Source organism: Henckelia pumila, chromosome 2 (genome assembly GCF_033568475.1).
Source record: "Henckelia pumila isolate YLH828 chromosome 2, ASM3356847v2, whole genome shotgun sequence".
NCBI lineage: Eukaryota > Viridiplantae > Streptophyta > Magnoliopsida > Lamiales > Gesneriaceae > Henckelia > Henckelia pumila.
Genome location: NC_133121.1, coordinates 97,699,399 through 97,717,277, shown reverse-complemented (window position 1 = coordinate 97,717,277; position 17,879 = coordinate 97,699,399). Strand labels below are relative to the sequence as shown.

The 17,879-nt window shown below is 36.5% G+C and overlaps 3 protein-coding genes across 3 annotated transcripts; all 3 read right to left on the bottom strand.

Annotated features, from left to right (window-relative positions):
* Positions 1-814: 814 nt before the first annotated feature.
* LOC140883091 (cyanidin 3-O-galactoside 2''-O-xylosyltransferase FGGT1-like) lies at positions 815-2,170 on the bottom strand. Its single transcript, XM_073289402.1, has one exon. The coding sequence runs from the start codon at positions 2,168-2,170 to the stop codon at positions 815-817; it is 1,356 nt and encodes a 451-aa protein (XP_073145503.1).
* Positions 2,171-2,926: 756 nt separating this feature from the next.
* Positions 2,927-6,372, bottom strand: LOC140883090 (transcription factor VOZ1-like). Its single transcript, XM_073289401.1, has 5 exons — positions 6,271-6,372; positions 5,415-5,687; positions 4,848-4,991; positions 3,902-4,424; positions 2,927-3,806 (listed from the first exon to the last, which is right to left on the bottom strand). Exons 2-5 carry the CDS (start codon positions 5,643-5,645, stop codon positions 3,253-3,255), a joined length of 1,452 nt encoding a protein of 483 aa, XP_073145502.1. The 5' UTR covers positions 5,646-5,687; positions 6,271-6,372; the 3' UTR covers positions 2,927-3,252.
* A 6,633-nt stretch (positions 6,373-13,005) lies between these two features.
* Positions 13,006-16,389, bottom strand: LOC140883093 (uncharacterized). The gene is made up of 4 exons (XM_073289404.1): positions 16,070-16,389; positions 14,943-15,077; positions 14,044-14,130; positions 13,006-13,402 (listed from the first exon to the last, which is right to left on the bottom strand). Exons 1-4 carry the CDS (start codon positions 16,196-16,198, stop codon positions 13,244-13,246), a joined length of 510 nt encoding a protein of 169 aa, XP_073145505.1. The 5' UTR covers positions 16,199-16,389; the 3' UTR covers positions 13,006-13,243.
* Positions 16,390-17,879: the final 1,490 nt, after the last annotated feature.

The following is a 17,879-nucleotide window of genomic DNA, read 5'->3' as shown; positions in this document are numbered from 1 at the left end:
ACTCTAGTCGGATATCTTTTGATCAACTCGGGTCGGGTTCAATTTTGACATCCTAAAAATGCACAATATATAATAAAATAAAAAATAATATTTTCACTAAAAGTTTTTTTGAGCTAAAAAAATAATTCTAGGTTGAAAAGAAATAATTTTTAAAATATTTTTGAGATACTTTTCTAATTTAATAGAGCGTGTAACCCTCTAGTAAAACTCTATGTACACATAGCATTACCCACTTTGATATTTTTAAATAAAATATAATAAAATAAAATAAAACAATTTTTACCATAAAATTGTGAATCTCTAAACATCAACTGATCATCAGATATAGACATCCCTTCTTTAAACTAAACTAACAAAAATGAAAACGTTGCACAAACACTTAATGAAAAGTTAAGAAATTTCCAAATACCTGCTATTAATCTATTTCCAATTCTAAAACCCATCAAATATTTTTTTTTTATCAAACACATTATATGGGGTGTCTGAAATAGTGAAACAAACGAACATTTGATTAATGGTTAGAAATTCGATTTCACTACCAATATTTTATCGTGCAAATCTGCTGTCTGTCGCACAACATTTACCTAATACATTTGACTTGGTTAGCATGGTATCCCGAGTTCCATCTTCATACAAATAATAATGAGGATGATGCCATATCAATGAAAAACTTCGAAAAATAAACTGTCTTTTTTCTTTCAAATCTCACGAAATAATAATAATAATAACAATAATAATAATAATAAATTATAGATTCATACGGAAGAGGATTAGTTTTTTTTAGGGGAAAAAAAAAGAGTTCGACTAGTATCGATTATTGCAAAAGACCTCTCAACTTCTCAACAAATTGATCGATATAAGAATTTTCAAGCCCTTCACCCAACAAGAAATCCCTCCATTTTGCATGGTTGCCTCGAATTTCATCTCCAATTTCACTGCTATCATCCATCGCCAATCTTATGGCCTTCTCCACACCATCTTTTGCAAACAACCCATTACCGTCTCCTTTCTCAACCTCCACACCAACTCTCAAATCCCCAGCCATAAATCTTGCATTCATGATCTGGTCGCCCATCTGCGGGATCAGCACTAGTTGGCACTCGCTAACCATGGCTTCAGACAAAGATCCCGACCCGCAATGCGTAACGAAGCATCCGACGGAAGGGTGCGATAGAATCATTTGTTGCTGCACCCAACCTCCATGAACCACCCCTCTACTCTCTGTTTTTTCTCGAAAGCCTGCTGGTAAAGCCTCGTGTGTTGTTTCTGTTCCAATGGGTGGTTTTAGTGCAGCAAAGAACGGATATCCCGAGAGCTCCAGGCCTAATATCAGTTCTTGAAATTGATCCATTTTCAATCTTGCTTCGCTTCCAAGTGCGCAGAAGATCACCGTTTTTGGCTTGAATTGGTCCAACCATTTTGCCCATTTTTCGTCGAGATTGGAAGATGGTGGCTTCGGCAGAACCGGGCCAGCTAGAAAAACAGGTTTCTTGAATCTTTTTTCAAGAAAATCACAATACATACCTTCCATTTCTCTACAGGATTTGAATCCAATGGCGTCGCAATCTTCCACTGACTTGATCATACGTTGAACATACTTCATCTCGCTGCCAAATTCTTTCATGTTGTTGATCATACTCACGACTCGAGCTTCGTGTGAGTAAATCTTGATCCCTGTCGTAGGAAAACCAGGTGGAGGATCCATCAAAGCCTCCACCGTAGATTCATCTCGAAACAGATATGAAACAGCCAGAGGGCTAATGGTGCAATAGTGAACGGATTTCATCCCCAACCTACGGGTTAAATCTGGCAGCCAATGGGTGAAATCGAAGAACACGAAGTGGGGCTGGAGTTCCTGCAGAAGAGATTCAATGACTGGTTCTGTAAGATCCATGGCGTGGCGAAGAAGCGAATACAGAGGAAAAGGGACTTCTGAGCTGGTTTCAGTCCCATGGGGCAGGCCTTCAACGTGAGCCACGGTTATGGGCACGAAACTTATGGAATCGGGGTAAAGATTGAATTTTTCTAATCTGGATTGTGTTTTCTCTGGCAGGATGAAGAAAATTCTGTGGCCTCTCTCTGCAAATTTGTTTGAGATGTGGAGGAATGAGGTGAGATGCCCCATTGCAAACCATGGATACATGACGAGTCGCAGGCTGTTTTCACCCATATTAAGGTTTCAAGAAAATCTGCAAAATTTTCTTGTGAAATGGATGCTATCTCTACTTTCTGGGATCACTGAGAAGATTTCATATCTCACGCAAGTGATATTTCTAAATCTGCAATAATCTTTTTTCCTAGTTGTGCTGAAATTATCCTTGAATAGTGCAACTACCATTGAAGATATCAAACTTGGTTAATTTTGTCTGTGCATCTGAACAAATCCCAAAATGGAGCATATGATGCCATTTGAAATTATGGAGGACTCATAAAATATGGGTAAGATGGATCGAGCGCGGCAATTTGATGTATTTTAGGGCGAGACAAACATGGGTAGAACTTGATCTGTGTATTCTTTTCAAAGCAACAGATGAAAAATAGTTACACTTTAGGTAGATGGCAAAACATGCCTGACTCTAAATAAAATACTTCAGCAACATAGAATAATCATTTGTAAAGTTTGGACGTTAAACCACAATAATTGAATGTCCAAATATTCAAAATCTTATGAAAGTCGATTTCCAAATTTTGAGATAACTCTGAAGTCTGTTTAGATCACAAAAAATGGAAAGGATCGGTAAATGAATCCAGAGAGACTGGAAACGAGAAAGGGATTGAGAATCACAGCAAGTTATATTGTCTCATGTAAACTAGGCTTGCAAGTTGCAAGCACCAAAGAGTTTGAGGTGGTTAAAAAACTGATGAATGAGTGATCTAAAGCAATAAATTTTTTAAAAGATATAAAATGAAAGCACATAAAAATACATCGATTTTAAATGATATATAATTGCTTGTCATTTCAAATATTCAAAATAATATACACAAGAGGAACATGAACAAATTCTCCATACAATTGGCACCAAAAGTGCACACGTACATAGTCGATAAATGATGCGTTAGGATGGCCAGTTTCGGTATTTATAGCTGTTCTCTAGAAGTTAAATTGGTCCGAGCCATCTATAAGCTGTAATTAGATGACAACAAACCCATTGCGATAAGTAAATAAAGACTTCACCACTTGCTCGGCAACCGGGTGAAAGGAAGGAAAATGTCCCTTATTCATGTTGCATTCAAATAACTCGATCATGTGATTCATGTCAAGTAGTACCCGTTCATATTGTCAACGAGATAATCGTACGGCGAACCTTTTGAATAATCAAGTACTTCAACTGGGCTTGACAATTGGTTCGATGCAGGATAAATGCTTCCAGTTCCATCCTTCACACAGGCTTTTCCCCTCCCCTTAACCATGCGCTGCTTTTCATTAGGAAATTCGGCAGTCAGTCTACCCATTTGCTTTTGCAGATCAGCAACAGAATCATTACTTAGTTTCCCCTTGGGACTTTTCTTCCCGTCCACTCGCTTAACTTCCAATCTGTATAATGCGCACGAATCATACTTGTTAATTTCGTATTCATAGAGGTGCCACTCAAAATTTTCCATTGGTTGTGGATCCATGTAGTATGATCTCTTCAAACCACCAAATTCATTCATCACTTGTTTCCTTGACTCGTGCCAGCCCCTTCCATTGTAATCTGGCAAAGATCGTTGCTTTCTATTACCACTCTCAAAGGCTCTACGTGGCTTATCAAAAAATAGCCACTCTCTGATCGTTTCACCATCCAAAACAATAAGATCAAAGAGTTCTGGTTTGCAAAGAAGGTGGATCAGTAATCTCAAATAAACATGGACGTGAAAATTTAAGCATTGTTCAGGAAGATGGCAAGAACAGACAACTAACCAGGGGCATTCCAAGGAGATTTTGCAGTAGCAGCCCCCTCGCAATCAGGAATGCCAACATCTTTTCCTTGAGCCTTAGTACCGAGAGCTGCAAACAGTAAGTTATCCTTTAAACCAATACCTCCAGGGCGTACAACCGGTGGCCTTCCAAGGTAGCCTTCATCAGGTGCAAGCCCAGCATGATAAGCACTGCAATAGTCATCAGACTTCTGGCACCAGTCTGACCCTTGAGCTGGTCTGGGACAATCCCAAAGGGCGCACTTTGGCCCTAAGAAAGCAGAAGGGGGAGGGCAGATAGTTTGTTGATAACCAGAAATCTGAGGCATACCATCCTCCCCTATGAAACAGTGGCCATTAAACCCAGGGAAATAATGGTGCTCAAGCTCAGGATGGAAATCATATGATTGAAAATCGGCCAAATTCATATTGTGCATTCCAATCTGGTTAACTCCAATCCCAGAGCTTTTGCATTGATCAACGAACTGAAGGGCTTGTTCTTGAGGACCACTGGACACATTAAAGCCCTACCACAAACAAAATAACAAAATATATGGATAAGAACAATATACAACAGCAAGACACACTAGAAGATAGTAACTAAAAATAAATCTCATGTAAAGAGAAGGGATAATTTTGAAAGTGAGATGCCTAAATAAATTCAATAGCGCATAGGACAAAAAAGATGCGACTGCCAGAAAACATATTCCAAAATTCACAAAGCTGTTAGTTGATGGCAGAAATGACACAGAATTAGTTCACGACTTGTGAAGAATGCAGCATTGTTTGACCTCACAAAGCTTGGTGCGAGGAACGAAATTCAGTGATACAAAGCTTAAACCCCAATTGAATAAAAACCATAAAAGAATTATACACCACCTGTCCACCTCCATTAAAGTGAAATCAAACATATCCAGCTAACTATAAATATTTGCAAACAAAATGCCAACCTCCTGCGTAGTAGATTTCTCCACAACTTTTTGTGCCTCGGGATCTGGCTTAGGTACAGCTAATGCACTTGTTGCATCATCTTCCTCCTCATAAAGCTGCAGCAGCCTACAGATCTCAGATGAAAACGAGCCCAGACTACCACCCTGTGAAGCAATTATCACACACTGAGAAACTCAGGCCCCAGATACTTCACCCACAAATGTACAAACAACATTTTCAGTTCGCACAAAAACTATGATTATAAAAATAAAATACCAGCTAAAAACGTAAGTTATGATAAAAAGGCGAAGGATTGATTGCATAAACAAATGTCCATCATTCAAGAACTTCCCACACCCTTGTGAATTGTGACATGTAACACCCTAGATTCTGAAGACGGATTGAAGTATGTAGGGGAACAAACATGATTTCATACCTTATCATGCATAAAAACAACTAAATTGTAATAGGTAATATTACAGACTAACTACAAATTTTCATTGGCATTGTAACAAATAAATTCATTAGTGCAACATGCAACACTTCAGTATAAAAATGTAGACACAATCTTGAGGTAAAAGGATTACTTGCTGCTGTGAAGAAGCTGGGGACGGTTCATTGAGCTCAGCCTTCCATTCACGAAGCATCTGATGAACTTGCTCTTCTAGCAAGTTAACATCAACAGTGCGGCTATCCTTCCTAGCAGATTGAAGATCGCTAAACATGCCTTGCAGATCATCCACACGATTCTTTGCCCTGTCTTTGAAGAGCTGGTGCGATGCAGACTTGCAAGCACTGGTCTTTGAACCCTTCCTCATCCAAGAAAATAGCAGCAAATATCACCCAGTACTCGCAAGAAGCTGCTGAAAACATAAAGCAGACAATGCTAAAAAAGTTACAACAATGGGAAGAGGAAATTTGTTCCCAATCACTAAAACATCCAATTCAGAAATTTGCAATCAAATCCTGGGAGAAAAATCCTTCAAGTAAACACAAGACAGATAGCCGACCACAGGTTCTTTCACACCGAAATATTATGCAGTATAACTTCAGGATCGCCAAAATTTGGAGAAGACTTTTCAACGATACCAAGATGAACCTCCAAGTAACACATCAAAAACTAGAAATAACAAAAACAATCACACACCAAAATTCCCAAACCACAAAACAATTGTTTAAGCAAAGGAATTGAACCTATAAACCCTAATTTCGGAGAAACAACAAAAGGGTTCGGCCAAAATTCGCGAATAAAAGCAGAGAAAACACATAATTCAACCCTAAAAAAAAAAATGAAGAAATCAACGAGTTCAAACAAGCCTCACGAAATCAGAGTAAATCCCAGCAAATCCTTGAAAAATCGAAATCCCTTTTTTTTACTGAAATCTCAGAAAATCCTTAAAAGAGGCGAGAGCAAAGCGAAACAAAGTCAATAAGAGAAAAGACCTGTAAAGGTGTGTGAGGCTGCAGAGGGAGAGAGTGAAAGGGATTCTCTTCTCAATCCTCCAATGTGCAAGCCGCAGTAGTAGTTGTTGGGGCAAACCATGGTCGGTAATTCTTATTCATTTTGTTTTATTATATTATTTTATTTAATATAATTGCCAAGTTATATTAAAATTTATTATTATATTAAATAACCAAATCTAATTTACTTACAAAGATTTGAACTGATCAAACCAATAAATCACTCGATTAATTTCACTTGTTTGATCGAAATTTTTTTCATCATTTTATTATCGAAATATTTTTTTTTTTTTTGTTATGCATGTTTGTTTTTGTGCTTGATCATTTAAGTTATCAAAATCAGTGTTAGTTCGTTTATTAAAAAAAATACATGGAATTGATACAATGTTTAATTTAATTTTCAATAAAAAATTACTAAAATTGTAAATATATATATATATATATATTTCTCTATATATAAAAAATTTATCTCTTAGGTACCATTTTTTTTTTATCGAGATTGCCCGTATTTGATATAAATATTATATTTTGTTTTATTTTTTTTTAATTTCGACATTTCAAATTATAGTTTAGTCCCTCGATAATTTTTAAAATATGATATACAAGCACGCAACGGATGAATCAATACATTAGTATATATAAAAGATACAACTTGTACAAAACTATGGCTTCGTTTGGTTTCAAAAGCCAGACCAAAAAAGCATTTTTTTAAGTGCTTTTCATTTAATAAAGTGTTTGGTTGACCAGAAAAGTGCTTAAATAAGCACTTTTTTAAGTCAAAATTAGAGCTTTTTCAAAAGCCAAAAATTATAGCTTACAAAAATGTTTTTTTTTTAAAAATGTCTACCAAATCCAAACGGGGCCTAAGAGTTTGATTTGATAACATAGAGGCCAAAAAACGCAATAAACTAACGAGACTAAAGTACAATTTTTTGTTTAAAAAAAATTATCTTATGAATATATGTATAAATAAAACGAATCAAAAATAGGAAGACATGGTGTGGAAGAAAGGCATAAAGGGCAGAATCCACTATCTCCTAAAATGAGATTCGTTTTGTCAAATTCTTGATGCTCTCCAAGTGAGGTTAGATCGAACAAAAAAGTTCTTGTAAATGCATGATAATCTTATTAAAAGAATATATGAAGCATTTTGTATACTTTTTCCGGCTGATTTTTTGGAATAATTAAAAATAATGCCTGATCATTTTTACCAGCAACACGTATAATACTACAAGATGACCACGAATAAATATAATTTATTTATTTGTTTTTTTTAATTGTTGATTAAATGTGAGTTTGGAGTTAAAAATAACATTAAATGATACTTATATCTTTCAATTTCGCCGAGTTCAATTTCCAAGACGTGATATCAACTTCACGACTTCTACTAACCGCTAGCTAGGCATCAATCTTTGGTTAAGGTTTAATTTGTAGGAACATAAGTTTTATTTTCAACGTTGGTGTTATTTTTTAAATTATGTTTAGCAGACGAATTATATTCCGATATAAGAAAATTTTTTATTTAATTCAAGTCAAATAAATCCTTTTTTTTTCTTTTTTTTTTAATGTTATTCATCTCGAAATAAATTGTAGGTTTTCTGATTTGCTCGTTCTATTTGTAGACGAATCGATCAAAACAAAATATATTCTTGCTGCATCGTGGGTTTGCCAATGTTTATTCTTTTCAACCTTTTTACATGATTTTTTTAATGAAGAAAAATAATAGCTCGCTATCCTTTCATATGTTCAACAAATCAAGTGGTAAACTCAAAATATGTGCAATACATTTTTTTCCTTTTTCCCAAAAAAAAATAAAAATTATAAAAATTATCTTGCTCCATGATCTGGCTCAAATATCAAATAAATTTTTGAACAAGGTGATTCCAAATTTCCAACAACATTAGTACAATAAGTACTTCTTATTTCTACAGAATATTCTCCCGAAATTAAAGACCCAGAAGATTCCATGGGAACCGAGAAAATCAAACTAATAATACACCTCGACTTTTTTACGTTTATTACGATATTTATGGATATTTATTTAATTTTTAAACAAACTACAGTCTGCGAACACCTAAAACTTGAACCTATACATCCATTCTACCCAATACAATTACTTGGTTACCTGAAAAGGAAGAGAGTCACCACAAACATCTTATTTTTATCCAATTTCAAGGGGTCGATAAGACGATAGTATCATCAACGAAATTCCCCAGTATACCTTATATTTATATTCCATCATTCAGCATACTGGTGGTATGCACGAGGTGAAAAAATTAGGCCAGCAAAAAAATTTAAGATCCGATAGTAAAAAACTGGATAAGTGATAAGTGCAGTTTGTATGCATTAGTTTGTGATATTTTTATATATATTTTTGTGTGCATTCATATTATTTTTATGTGTTTTTATGTGTTTTAGTTCCTGTGTGTGTATTTCACTTCCCCGGTTAATTTTGTAGGAAATTAGATTTTTGAAGAGCGAATAACAGAGCAGCCTTGATAGAAAAATCAAATTTAATTTTTGAGTGATTCAAATCCGATCTCCACCGTTCAGAATAAAGTTCAAGATGTTTTGAAGCTGCTGTTCAAATTTCAGGTCAATCCGACGGCTAGATCTTAAATTATGAATTTTTCAAAATCATCGCTCGGAGCAGTTGAATTTATTCACACCGATTAACGCGGTTAAGTTTTTGGCGCCGTTGCCGGGGACTGTTTGATATCAAAATTTTTATTTCTCTTGAGATTAGACTGTTTTTTTTATTCATCTGCTTTCTGAATTTTTTTTTATTTTATTTGTGTTTGTCAGGTACTCATCTGCTAGTGCATGCATCGATCTCGACTATTCAAAAATCTCCTACCACTCGATTTGGAGATAAAACGCACGCTTAGTAGGATTCGAAGAGCTAGGAAAGATCTTAATTTGGAGCTTGATTCTGAGTCTGAGGAAGAAATGGCAGAAGAAGTTGACAACCGCACTGTTTGGGATCTTATTAGGCCTCCGGTTGAAGGTTATGGATCCAGCATCGTTCGCCCCGCTGTTGAGGCGAACAGCTTTGAGCTTAAACCCTCAACTATTCAGATGATCCAACTTCAAGCACGATTTGGAGGCACTTCTACTGAGGATCCTTACGCTCATCTGGAGCGATTCCTGTCGATCTGCGACACCTTCAAAGTCAATGGGGTAACCTCTGATGCAGTAAGACTGCGGTTATTCCCATTCTCTCTACAGTGCAAAGCCTTGGAGTGGCTTGATGACCTGCCGACTGGTTCTATTACTACTTGGACGGGGCTTGTCCAAGAATTCCTAAAGAAATATTTCCCTCCTACGAAGATGGCTAAGTTATTCTCTGATATTATATCTTTCAAGCAAAAGGAGGGAGAATCTCTACATGAGGCATGGACCAGGTTCAAAAAGATGTTGAGGACATGTCCTCAGCATAATCTTACTCAAAGCCAGCAGACCCAAACGTTCTACAACGGAGCCGATCAGTCGGTTCGATCTATGCTGGATGCTGCAGTCAATGGATGCTTATTCAGAAAGACGCCAGCTGAAGCTTGGGAGATCATTGGCAACATGGCAGAGAGTAATATTGGGTGGCCGGATGTAACGAAGGAAAAGAATGGTGGAATTCTAGAGGTCGATGCTTTGATGGCCCTGAACGCTAAGATCGACTCTCTAACACATCAAGTGGCACTCATGAAAACAGCACCAACACAAGGGAATCTGAAAGAGGATCAGCAGTTGTTTGAAGTTGATGCTGTAAATTTTATGGGAAATCAAGGACGGCAGCCGTACAGCTCCTACAACAACAATTATAATCAGAACTGGCAGTCCAAGCAAGAGGAGAAGAAGCCGACCTTCGAGGAAATAATGATGAAATATGTGGCGGGTACTGAGGCTCGTTTACAAAATCAAGAAGCTATGATGCAGAGGTTGGAAAGTTAGATGGGTCAAATTGCTTCCCAATTGTCAAATCGTCCTACTGGATCTCTACCGAGCAACACTGAGCTCAATCCCAAAAGCGTGAATGCAATTATGGTAGTGACGAGGTCACAATCTGAACAGTCTGAGAAGCAACCGGAAGACGAGAAGGCTGTGGAAGGGCCGAAAATTGATGAAAAAAAAGAGGAGGTGCGTACAGAAAAATCCTCCACGATAGGTAAGAAAGGTAAGACTTCAAAATTTGAAGTTAATAAAAATGTTGATTTATCTACTTTACATTTGCCTCTTAGAGCTAAGCAACTATTATTTGATTCTCAATTTAAGAAGTTTCTTGAAATTTTCAAGAAACTGCATATTAACATACCTTTTGCAGATGCTTTAGCTCAGATGTCGAGATATGCAAAGTTTTTGAAAGACTTGCTGAAAAATAAAAAGAAGCTGAATGATCTTACGCAAGTCACAATGAAGGAAGAGTGCTCGACGGTGTTGCAAAAGAAGCTTCCAACAAAATCTCAGGATCCAGAGAGTTTTTCTATACCCTGTCATATTAGAAGTTTGTCTTTTGAGAATGTGTTGTGTGATCTTGGGTCGAGCATTAATTTAATGTCTTATTCTATTGCTCGAAAATTAGGAGTTGAAAATATAGAACCTGCTGCTATCTCTCTTAAATTTGCTGATGGTTCTATTAAATATCCGAGAGGGATCGTAGAGAATGTCCTAGTCAAGATAGAACACTTTATATACCCTGTAGATTTTGTTATTCTTGACATGGATGAGGACTGTGAGGTTCCACTGATTTTAGGGCGTCCTTTTCTTGCTGCTAGTAGAGCCCTAGTTGATGTTGAGAAGGGAGAGTTGGTTCTGAGATTGAACGATGAACAAGTAGTTTTTACTATGTCTAAGTCGGCTACTGAGAGCCCAATTTTGAAATCTTGTTTTGCTATTCGTTTGGTTGATGAGATGCATGATGTTGGTGCATGTCTGCAGGTGCAGTTGTCTGCAGGAATTAATCCCTTGCACAAGTTCTTTAATGATGTAGCATGCAAGTGCAGGACTGATTCGAGTTTTTCACAGACGGTGGATAAACCACCTTTAATTTCGCCACTCAAAGAGGAGTATAGTCGGGCTATAGACTATAAATTTAGTGCTGACTGGGAGGCAACCCAGTGTTTTTGTTTTTTTTATTATGTTTTTGGTTTTTATTTTTGTTTTTATTTGATTTTTGTTTCTTTCCCATGCCAGTTGGTCGTGCCTGCCGTATTCTAGAATGTTGATACCGTCCCGAAGGATTCTGTCAAGAAGAAAGAGAATGAATCGAAAACCAGGGGAGTGTTATTTGTGTTTTCTTTGTGTTTTTGTTTTTCATTGCATGGGTTGTTTGTTTGCATTCTGTTCATTGTTCTGAAGCATTGAGGGCAATGCTTTGGATAAGTATGAAGGGGGGGGGGAGGGGGTAGACTAGTTTATCGCATTTGTGTGTTTGTTTTGCATCCGTTGTGTTTCGTATTTGTTTGCATATAGTGTGTTTTTGTTATTGTTTGCATTGCATGGGTCGGATGAGTCATAATAGCCAATGATGATGAAGTTTATTTGAAAAAATTGATTTTTGAAAATTTTTTTTTGCTCTTGACTTGACATGAGAAACTGTAGGTTGAACCGTGAATATTTTTAAGCACTAATGTTAGACCAGTGAATTGTAACAAAAGATTTGATGAAGTTTCTGTCTGTTTGACCATTGCACGGCAATAGGTGGTTTGTGGATCTTGATTGTGTTCTATGAATTTTGATGAGGCTCTAGTTTACACTTATGATCTTGGGCGCACCTAGAAAAAATTTATATACAATTTCATCCGGGCCTTGAAAGGATTAAAATCCTAAAAAAAATTAAATTAAATTTAAGGCTAAGTATGCGGGTAAAATGGGATTGATGCTCCATCCGGGCTATAGACGAGGGGATTAGAAAAAAAAAATAGAATGATTTTTCGTATCCTAGCCAGTTGTAGCTAAGTCAGCGGGTAATTATTGGGGCTAAAGCAATACCGGGTGCAAAATCCGGAGGTGTGTAATTCATTATTTCAAGGGAGGTGGGTATGTCTAGAGGTCGTTGGAAGGAATGAGCACTTGAAAAGTGAAACTTGCACTGATTTGTCATAGGTCGCTAAGCAGATTTGAAACGAATTCGATCTAAGTTGCATGAAACTGGAATGACATTTCACACACGTACGTTCACGCTAAACCGAAGGTGTATTATGAAAAGTTGAGAGCATGTCGGTGATTTTTTGTTGGTAATTGAACTTCTCAGAGGTTGTGCACATTCATGACTTGTCCTTACTTATGTTTTTGTTTGCATTTTGTTTTTGCATGTCTTGCTCGAGGGCGAACAATGTTTAAGTATGGGGGTGTTGATAAGTGCAGTTTGTATGCATTAGTTTGTGATATTTTTATATATATTTTTGTGTGCATTCATATTATTTTTATGTGTTTTTATGTGTTTTAGTTCCTGTGTGTGTATTTCACTTCCCCGGTTAATTTTGTAGGAAATTAGATTTTTGAAGAGCGAATAACAGAGCAGCCTTAATAAAAAAATCAAATTTAATTTTTGAGAGATTCAAATCCGATCTCCACCGTTCAGAATAAAGTTCAAGATGTTTTGAAGCTGCTGTTCAAATTTCAGGTCAATCCGACGGCTAGATCTTAAAATATGAATTTTTCAAAATCATCGCTCGGAGCAGTTGAATTTATTCACACCGATTAACGCGGTTAATAAGCAACATGGAAAACTTGAAGATCCTTCACCATTTCGTCAAATACCATGCCAAGATCGATATTTTGCAGCAAGTATATGGAAATAGTTTTCCGATTCACAAACCGCAAACCTTTGAATGCGTGCGCATACTTCTTTACAAATGAATTCAATTCAATCACTGCGGGTAGCAATTATGTCCAATGAGCGAGGAGAAGAAATTTTGCCTTTTAAATCCAAAAATGCAAATTTGCCGTTCATATTATCAGTTCAAGCAGCAGTTTTCGGCTTGGCTTCCTCAGATTGAGCATGCCTGAAATTAAAGACACCAGCGAGTCCACGTGCCTTGGCAAGCTGCTCGATCTCTTCTATTTTTCGCTTGAGAAGCTCCACCTCTTTGGCTAACTCGTCATCACGTTGCTTCATTCCCTGGAATTCGTTGTGAGAGCTTACCGATGATTTTCTCACACACGCAACATCCAAATAAATAAAAGGAAACTAATAAAACGTTGTGTAGATAAGTGAGAAAACTTTTCCCATCTTCCATCATCGAAGCTGCACAATTTGGTTCTCAACTAATTCTCATGTGGTTACAAACTTGTCAGCAAAGTTATGCTATCAAGAGTCAGATACTCGACAATCGACGAAGGGAATGTGACACATTGCATAGCTTTCCTCTAGTTAATCACAGGTAGTGTTCGAGAGAGCTTTTAGGAAAAACTTCTAAGCTTTTCCTTCATAAAAATTTGAAATTTTGTTAAGAAAAAGCTAAGAAGTGTTCCTAAAAGCTCTTTCAAACGGTACCTAAATCATGCATGCCACAATGATAAAGCTCAAAAACAACTTATATTTATTAAGTGAATATTACGGCAGAGAACTGTTTCCAGCAGTACTCCCATTAATGGTCACCTCGATGTTCTCTTATCGCACATAACAAAAACTTCATGCCACTATTTTTCTAATTACGTCCGTCCATACATCCCAGTTTTTTGGTACTCAAGAAAATCCTATCAACTCAGATTTCATGGACAAAAACAGGGGGAAAAGTGCCAAATTACATGACACAGTACCTGCAGTTCTTGTTTGCGAAGTTCCTCCTTCTTGGCTTCTGATCTGGAATTTCTTTGCACCTCAAAGAACAGAGCAGCTACAGCAACCTAATCATATAATTAGTGATTCAGATAATATAAGGGTGGGTGCACACTTTGTTGCATGAAATCAAATTCCTAATAATTCATAGAAATGTCACTCTGCTCCTAGGTATCACAAATACTAAACCGAAAAATGAGGCCAGATTTTAAATGGCCCAAACTATATATCACGAAACCTTGTGGAAACTATCAAACTACCAGGTATGAAATCAATACACTGGGAAGAAGGAATCATCAACTTTGAGGTGCCATATATTTTCAACAATCAGCAAAACATGTTTTTCAGAGTATTTTACCAAATCAAAGTAAAATTTATACGCGGCAGGAAGCAGAGGAAGTATGGTAACGGCACAAAACAGACAATCATTTGGAGTTTTTTTTTTCTTTTTTATTTTTTGGAGTTATTTTACGGTCACAAACACAATTTAATTTGCCGCTTGAGCAACTAAAATTCAATTTTCTCCAACAAGGGTAACATGACCAGGAATCAACTTGAGACGAACATCAGTAGAATATAAGGTAAAACAAAATTCTATTGCAGCACCGCATCTTCGTTTTCCCCCAGGCAGAATATATTAAGTTATCATCAACTACATATCTTGTTTTCAAATGAAATTCACTCACAAAAATGTCTAGTGAAAAGTCAAGTCACGTCTCGGAAACTTGCATGGCATCCTACACAGGTTATGTTAAGTTGTCATCGACTACTTGTCTTGTTTTACAATTAAATTCACGAACAAAAATGTACAAAAAAAGTCAAATGTAGATTTCCAAATCTTGTGCAACTAAAAAATAGCTGGCTGAATAGAATACAGCACCGAGAAGACAAAAAATTCCCCCAGGAGATCAACTGCAGCTTGCACAGCTTTCTCTTCATTCAAAGGTCGAATTTCAACATCAGTAGCATGACCATATATACGCCGTTGCATGGTTGTGGTCATACGGTGATTGGCCTGATTTCCATCATCAACGTAAAGAGAAAAATTTTAAGTAAAATGGGTCAAACGGAATTATTCAACTACACATTCTTGAACATATCCATTCATGAACATGATCACTAAAAAAATGAAATCCACGCAAAACATTGTATATGAATTTGGGAAGTTTTCCAAAATTTGCTTTCGTCGTCTTACAACAATGGGGAAAAGGATAAAAGTCTTCAATGAATGAGGAGAGATATTGAAAATAGTGAAAGGGAAATGGCAAAGCAATACCAAAAGCCCTGGAAATCTGGAATGTAGTAAATGAAATATTAGAAAGACAACCCAAGAAATGCATTTGGATAATCACTAACGCCTATATAAGCCAATGTACATCACAGATGAGGTTGGGCCAAAGGAACTCAATGTATCCTAAACAAGAACAGATACAGATATGAATATGCATTAGGAAATAAAACATGGACTCAAATGATAATGAAGACAAGAACAACAATGATGAATTAATAATAAACGAAATCACAAGATTACTAAAACAGGTGTAATGAGCAGCAGAAACCTATCCCACTTGATGGCAAGAGTGAGGGTTCGATCAACAAGTGCCAGATAAACCCTGAGCATTTTCTCGAGGAAAATGCCGACCCCAAGGTTCCTACAGGCTACAAAAGCATGATGGTTTTGACACAGACACTGTGTTTACACAAGCCCAACCCGATTACGGAGGATTGCAATTTCAGCCTTCTTTGACATGATTGGATGCTAATGCCTAATAGGTAGCTAAAATTTATTTAAAATAGGCACTCAAACGTGAGCGGGTTCATAACACTAACAAGACTTGGCATCCACGAAACTGAGAGCAACATATTTTCCCGGAATAAATAGGTTGACATTAAAAGAATAAATCCCAATAGAAGATGCACGAAATTAGGGGAAAAAACCAAACAACGGAACCCTTTTCGAGTTTTCTTGAATAGATGCATGATCGTGGGAGGAATAAAATCAAATACCTGAGCGATGCTAACGATAAAATTGCGGAACTTAGGGTGGATACCGGCCTCTTTCTTGAGTCTAGCCGCAATGGGTTTGCTCAAAGTCCTCAGTGCAAGCGTGCCAAGCTTCATTAGAGGTAGCACCATCACTGATCAATCTATATACTTATCGATATCTATTTCCTCAGCTGAACGATCGATCTTTGAATCAATCTACGGAGAAACAGGCTGCAGGGAAATCGGGAGGCGGATATGGAATGCGCATAATGTCGAGGAGCAGAGATTGAGAAATGGCGAGTGTTGAAGGAGGAGTGAGGTTACACGAAGGCGAACGCGTGCATTTGTTCTTGGGCCGTACTCGACGTTAGAAAAACACGTTTAGTTTCTTTGCTGTGTGTCGCGTTTACATCTCCAACGATTTTAACACACCGGAATCATGTGCAACATTTTATATGATTTTTTTTATTAAAAAAAAAAAATAGCTTTTTAGTCCATTAACTTGTTCATTTTCTGAGTTGGTCTATTAATTTTTTGAAGTTTGGTTTTAGTTCACTAACTTTTAGTTTTTGGCTACGTTGGTCCAATTGTTGGCGTGACATCATGAAATGTTGACGTGACATTGAAAAATGATGATTTGGTTAAAAAAAATGTTGTATGTAAAATCGTTGCATCTGCGATTGAACCAAAATAATCGAGAATTAAAATCTAGTGTACTAAAACCAAACTTTTAAAAGTCAATAGATCAAAACCAAAAAATGAACAAGTTAATGAACCAAAAAAATTATTTTTTATTTTTTTTTGGGAAAACTCGGAAATTTATTATCTAGCATATCTCTTTTATTATATAAAATATGAGCATACTATACTAACTATCATTAAAGACACCAAAATCCATTGTTCCATAATTACTCATTCCTAATTTTCTATCCACTATTTCACTAAACCTCCCACTGACCTTATGTTTTGATTTTAAAAAAAATACATATAAAAAAATTTATATTTTAAAAAACTTCAATTTATAACGTTTTCTAGAATCATAGTCTCCCAAAACTCAGGGAGAGGGAGAGGGAGAGGGAGAGGGAGTTGTACTACTAACAATAAAGCTAGTCCTTCTCCAAATATGAATTGTATCTATAGCTTATGCTAAGTCCATCAATATGCGAATTGATGGTACGTGATTTCCAGTAATGCGCAGATCTTCATCTCATTCCTCCCGTGAGTGCTTGCACCAAAGATAGAGAATCCGAGACAACCAGAAATCTTCGAAGGCCTCTCATCTACGCAAAAGTTAGGCATTCTTGGATCTATTGGTATTCTGCCTCCCATAAGATTCAAACAATTGAATAAATAATGTTAAGTAAAAAAATCCAGATCTAGACATAAAATTTTATTAATATTAGAGCTCAAAGTTCAATAATACACAAAAACTCTTGTAATTTTTTTGTGAAATAGATCTCTTTTTTGGTTCGATTCGTGGAAAAATATTAATTTAAAGATCAGGTGTAATATTAATGTGTTGATTAAAACAAGCATACAAAAGTCCATGTTTTCTTCCATGTCAAGATCACTCGTGTTTTCACACGTCATCTATCCCAAACAATAGGTCTAAGCTTGTTTTAGCCGTCGATATGTTGTTTAAATCAACGGTCCACATCGATTCTAAATCCCGCCAACAATTTCAAATCATATTTATAAATGAGCCCTATGGTTTCCAAACTGAAACAATTCCAGAATTCCCATGAAAGCAATATCTCAATCATAGAAACTCCGATGGCCCATACCTAGGGGTGAGCCTTATTTCGGTTAAATCGAATTAACAGACCGAATC

Excerpts from the sequence above, each read along its gene's own strand:
- LOC140883091 (XM_073289402.1), bottom strand. The coding sequence starts at position 2,170 with ATGGGTGAAAACAGCCTGCGACTCGTCATGTATCCATGGTTTGCAATG.
- LOC140883090 (XM_073289401.1), bottom strand. The coding sequence starts at position 5,645 with ATGAGGAAGGGTTCAAAGACCAGTGCTTGCAAGTCTGCATCGCACCAG. Across the intron at positions 4,425-4,847 it reads AGAAATCTACTACGCAGGAG|GGCTTTAATGTGTCCAGTGG; the intron begins GTTGGCATTTTG and ends TGTTTGTGGTAG. Across the intron at positions 3,807-3,901 it reads ATCTCCTTGGAATGCCCCTG|AACTCTTTGATCTTATTGTT; the intron begins GTTAGTTGTCTG and ends TTTGCAAACCAG.
- LOC140883093 (XM_073289404.1), bottom strand. The coding sequence starts at position 16,198 with ATGGTGCTACCTCTAATGAAGCTTGGCACGCTTGCACTGAGGACTTTG. Across the intron at positions 14,131-14,942 it reads GGGAATTTTTTGTCTTCTCG|GTTGCTGTAGCTGCTCTGTT; the intron begins GTGCTGTATTCT and ends TTATATGATTAG. Across the intron at positions 13,403-14,043 it reads TTCGCAAACAAGAACTGCAG|GGAATGAAGCAACGTGATGA; the intron begins GTACTGTGTCAT and ends AACGAATTCCAG.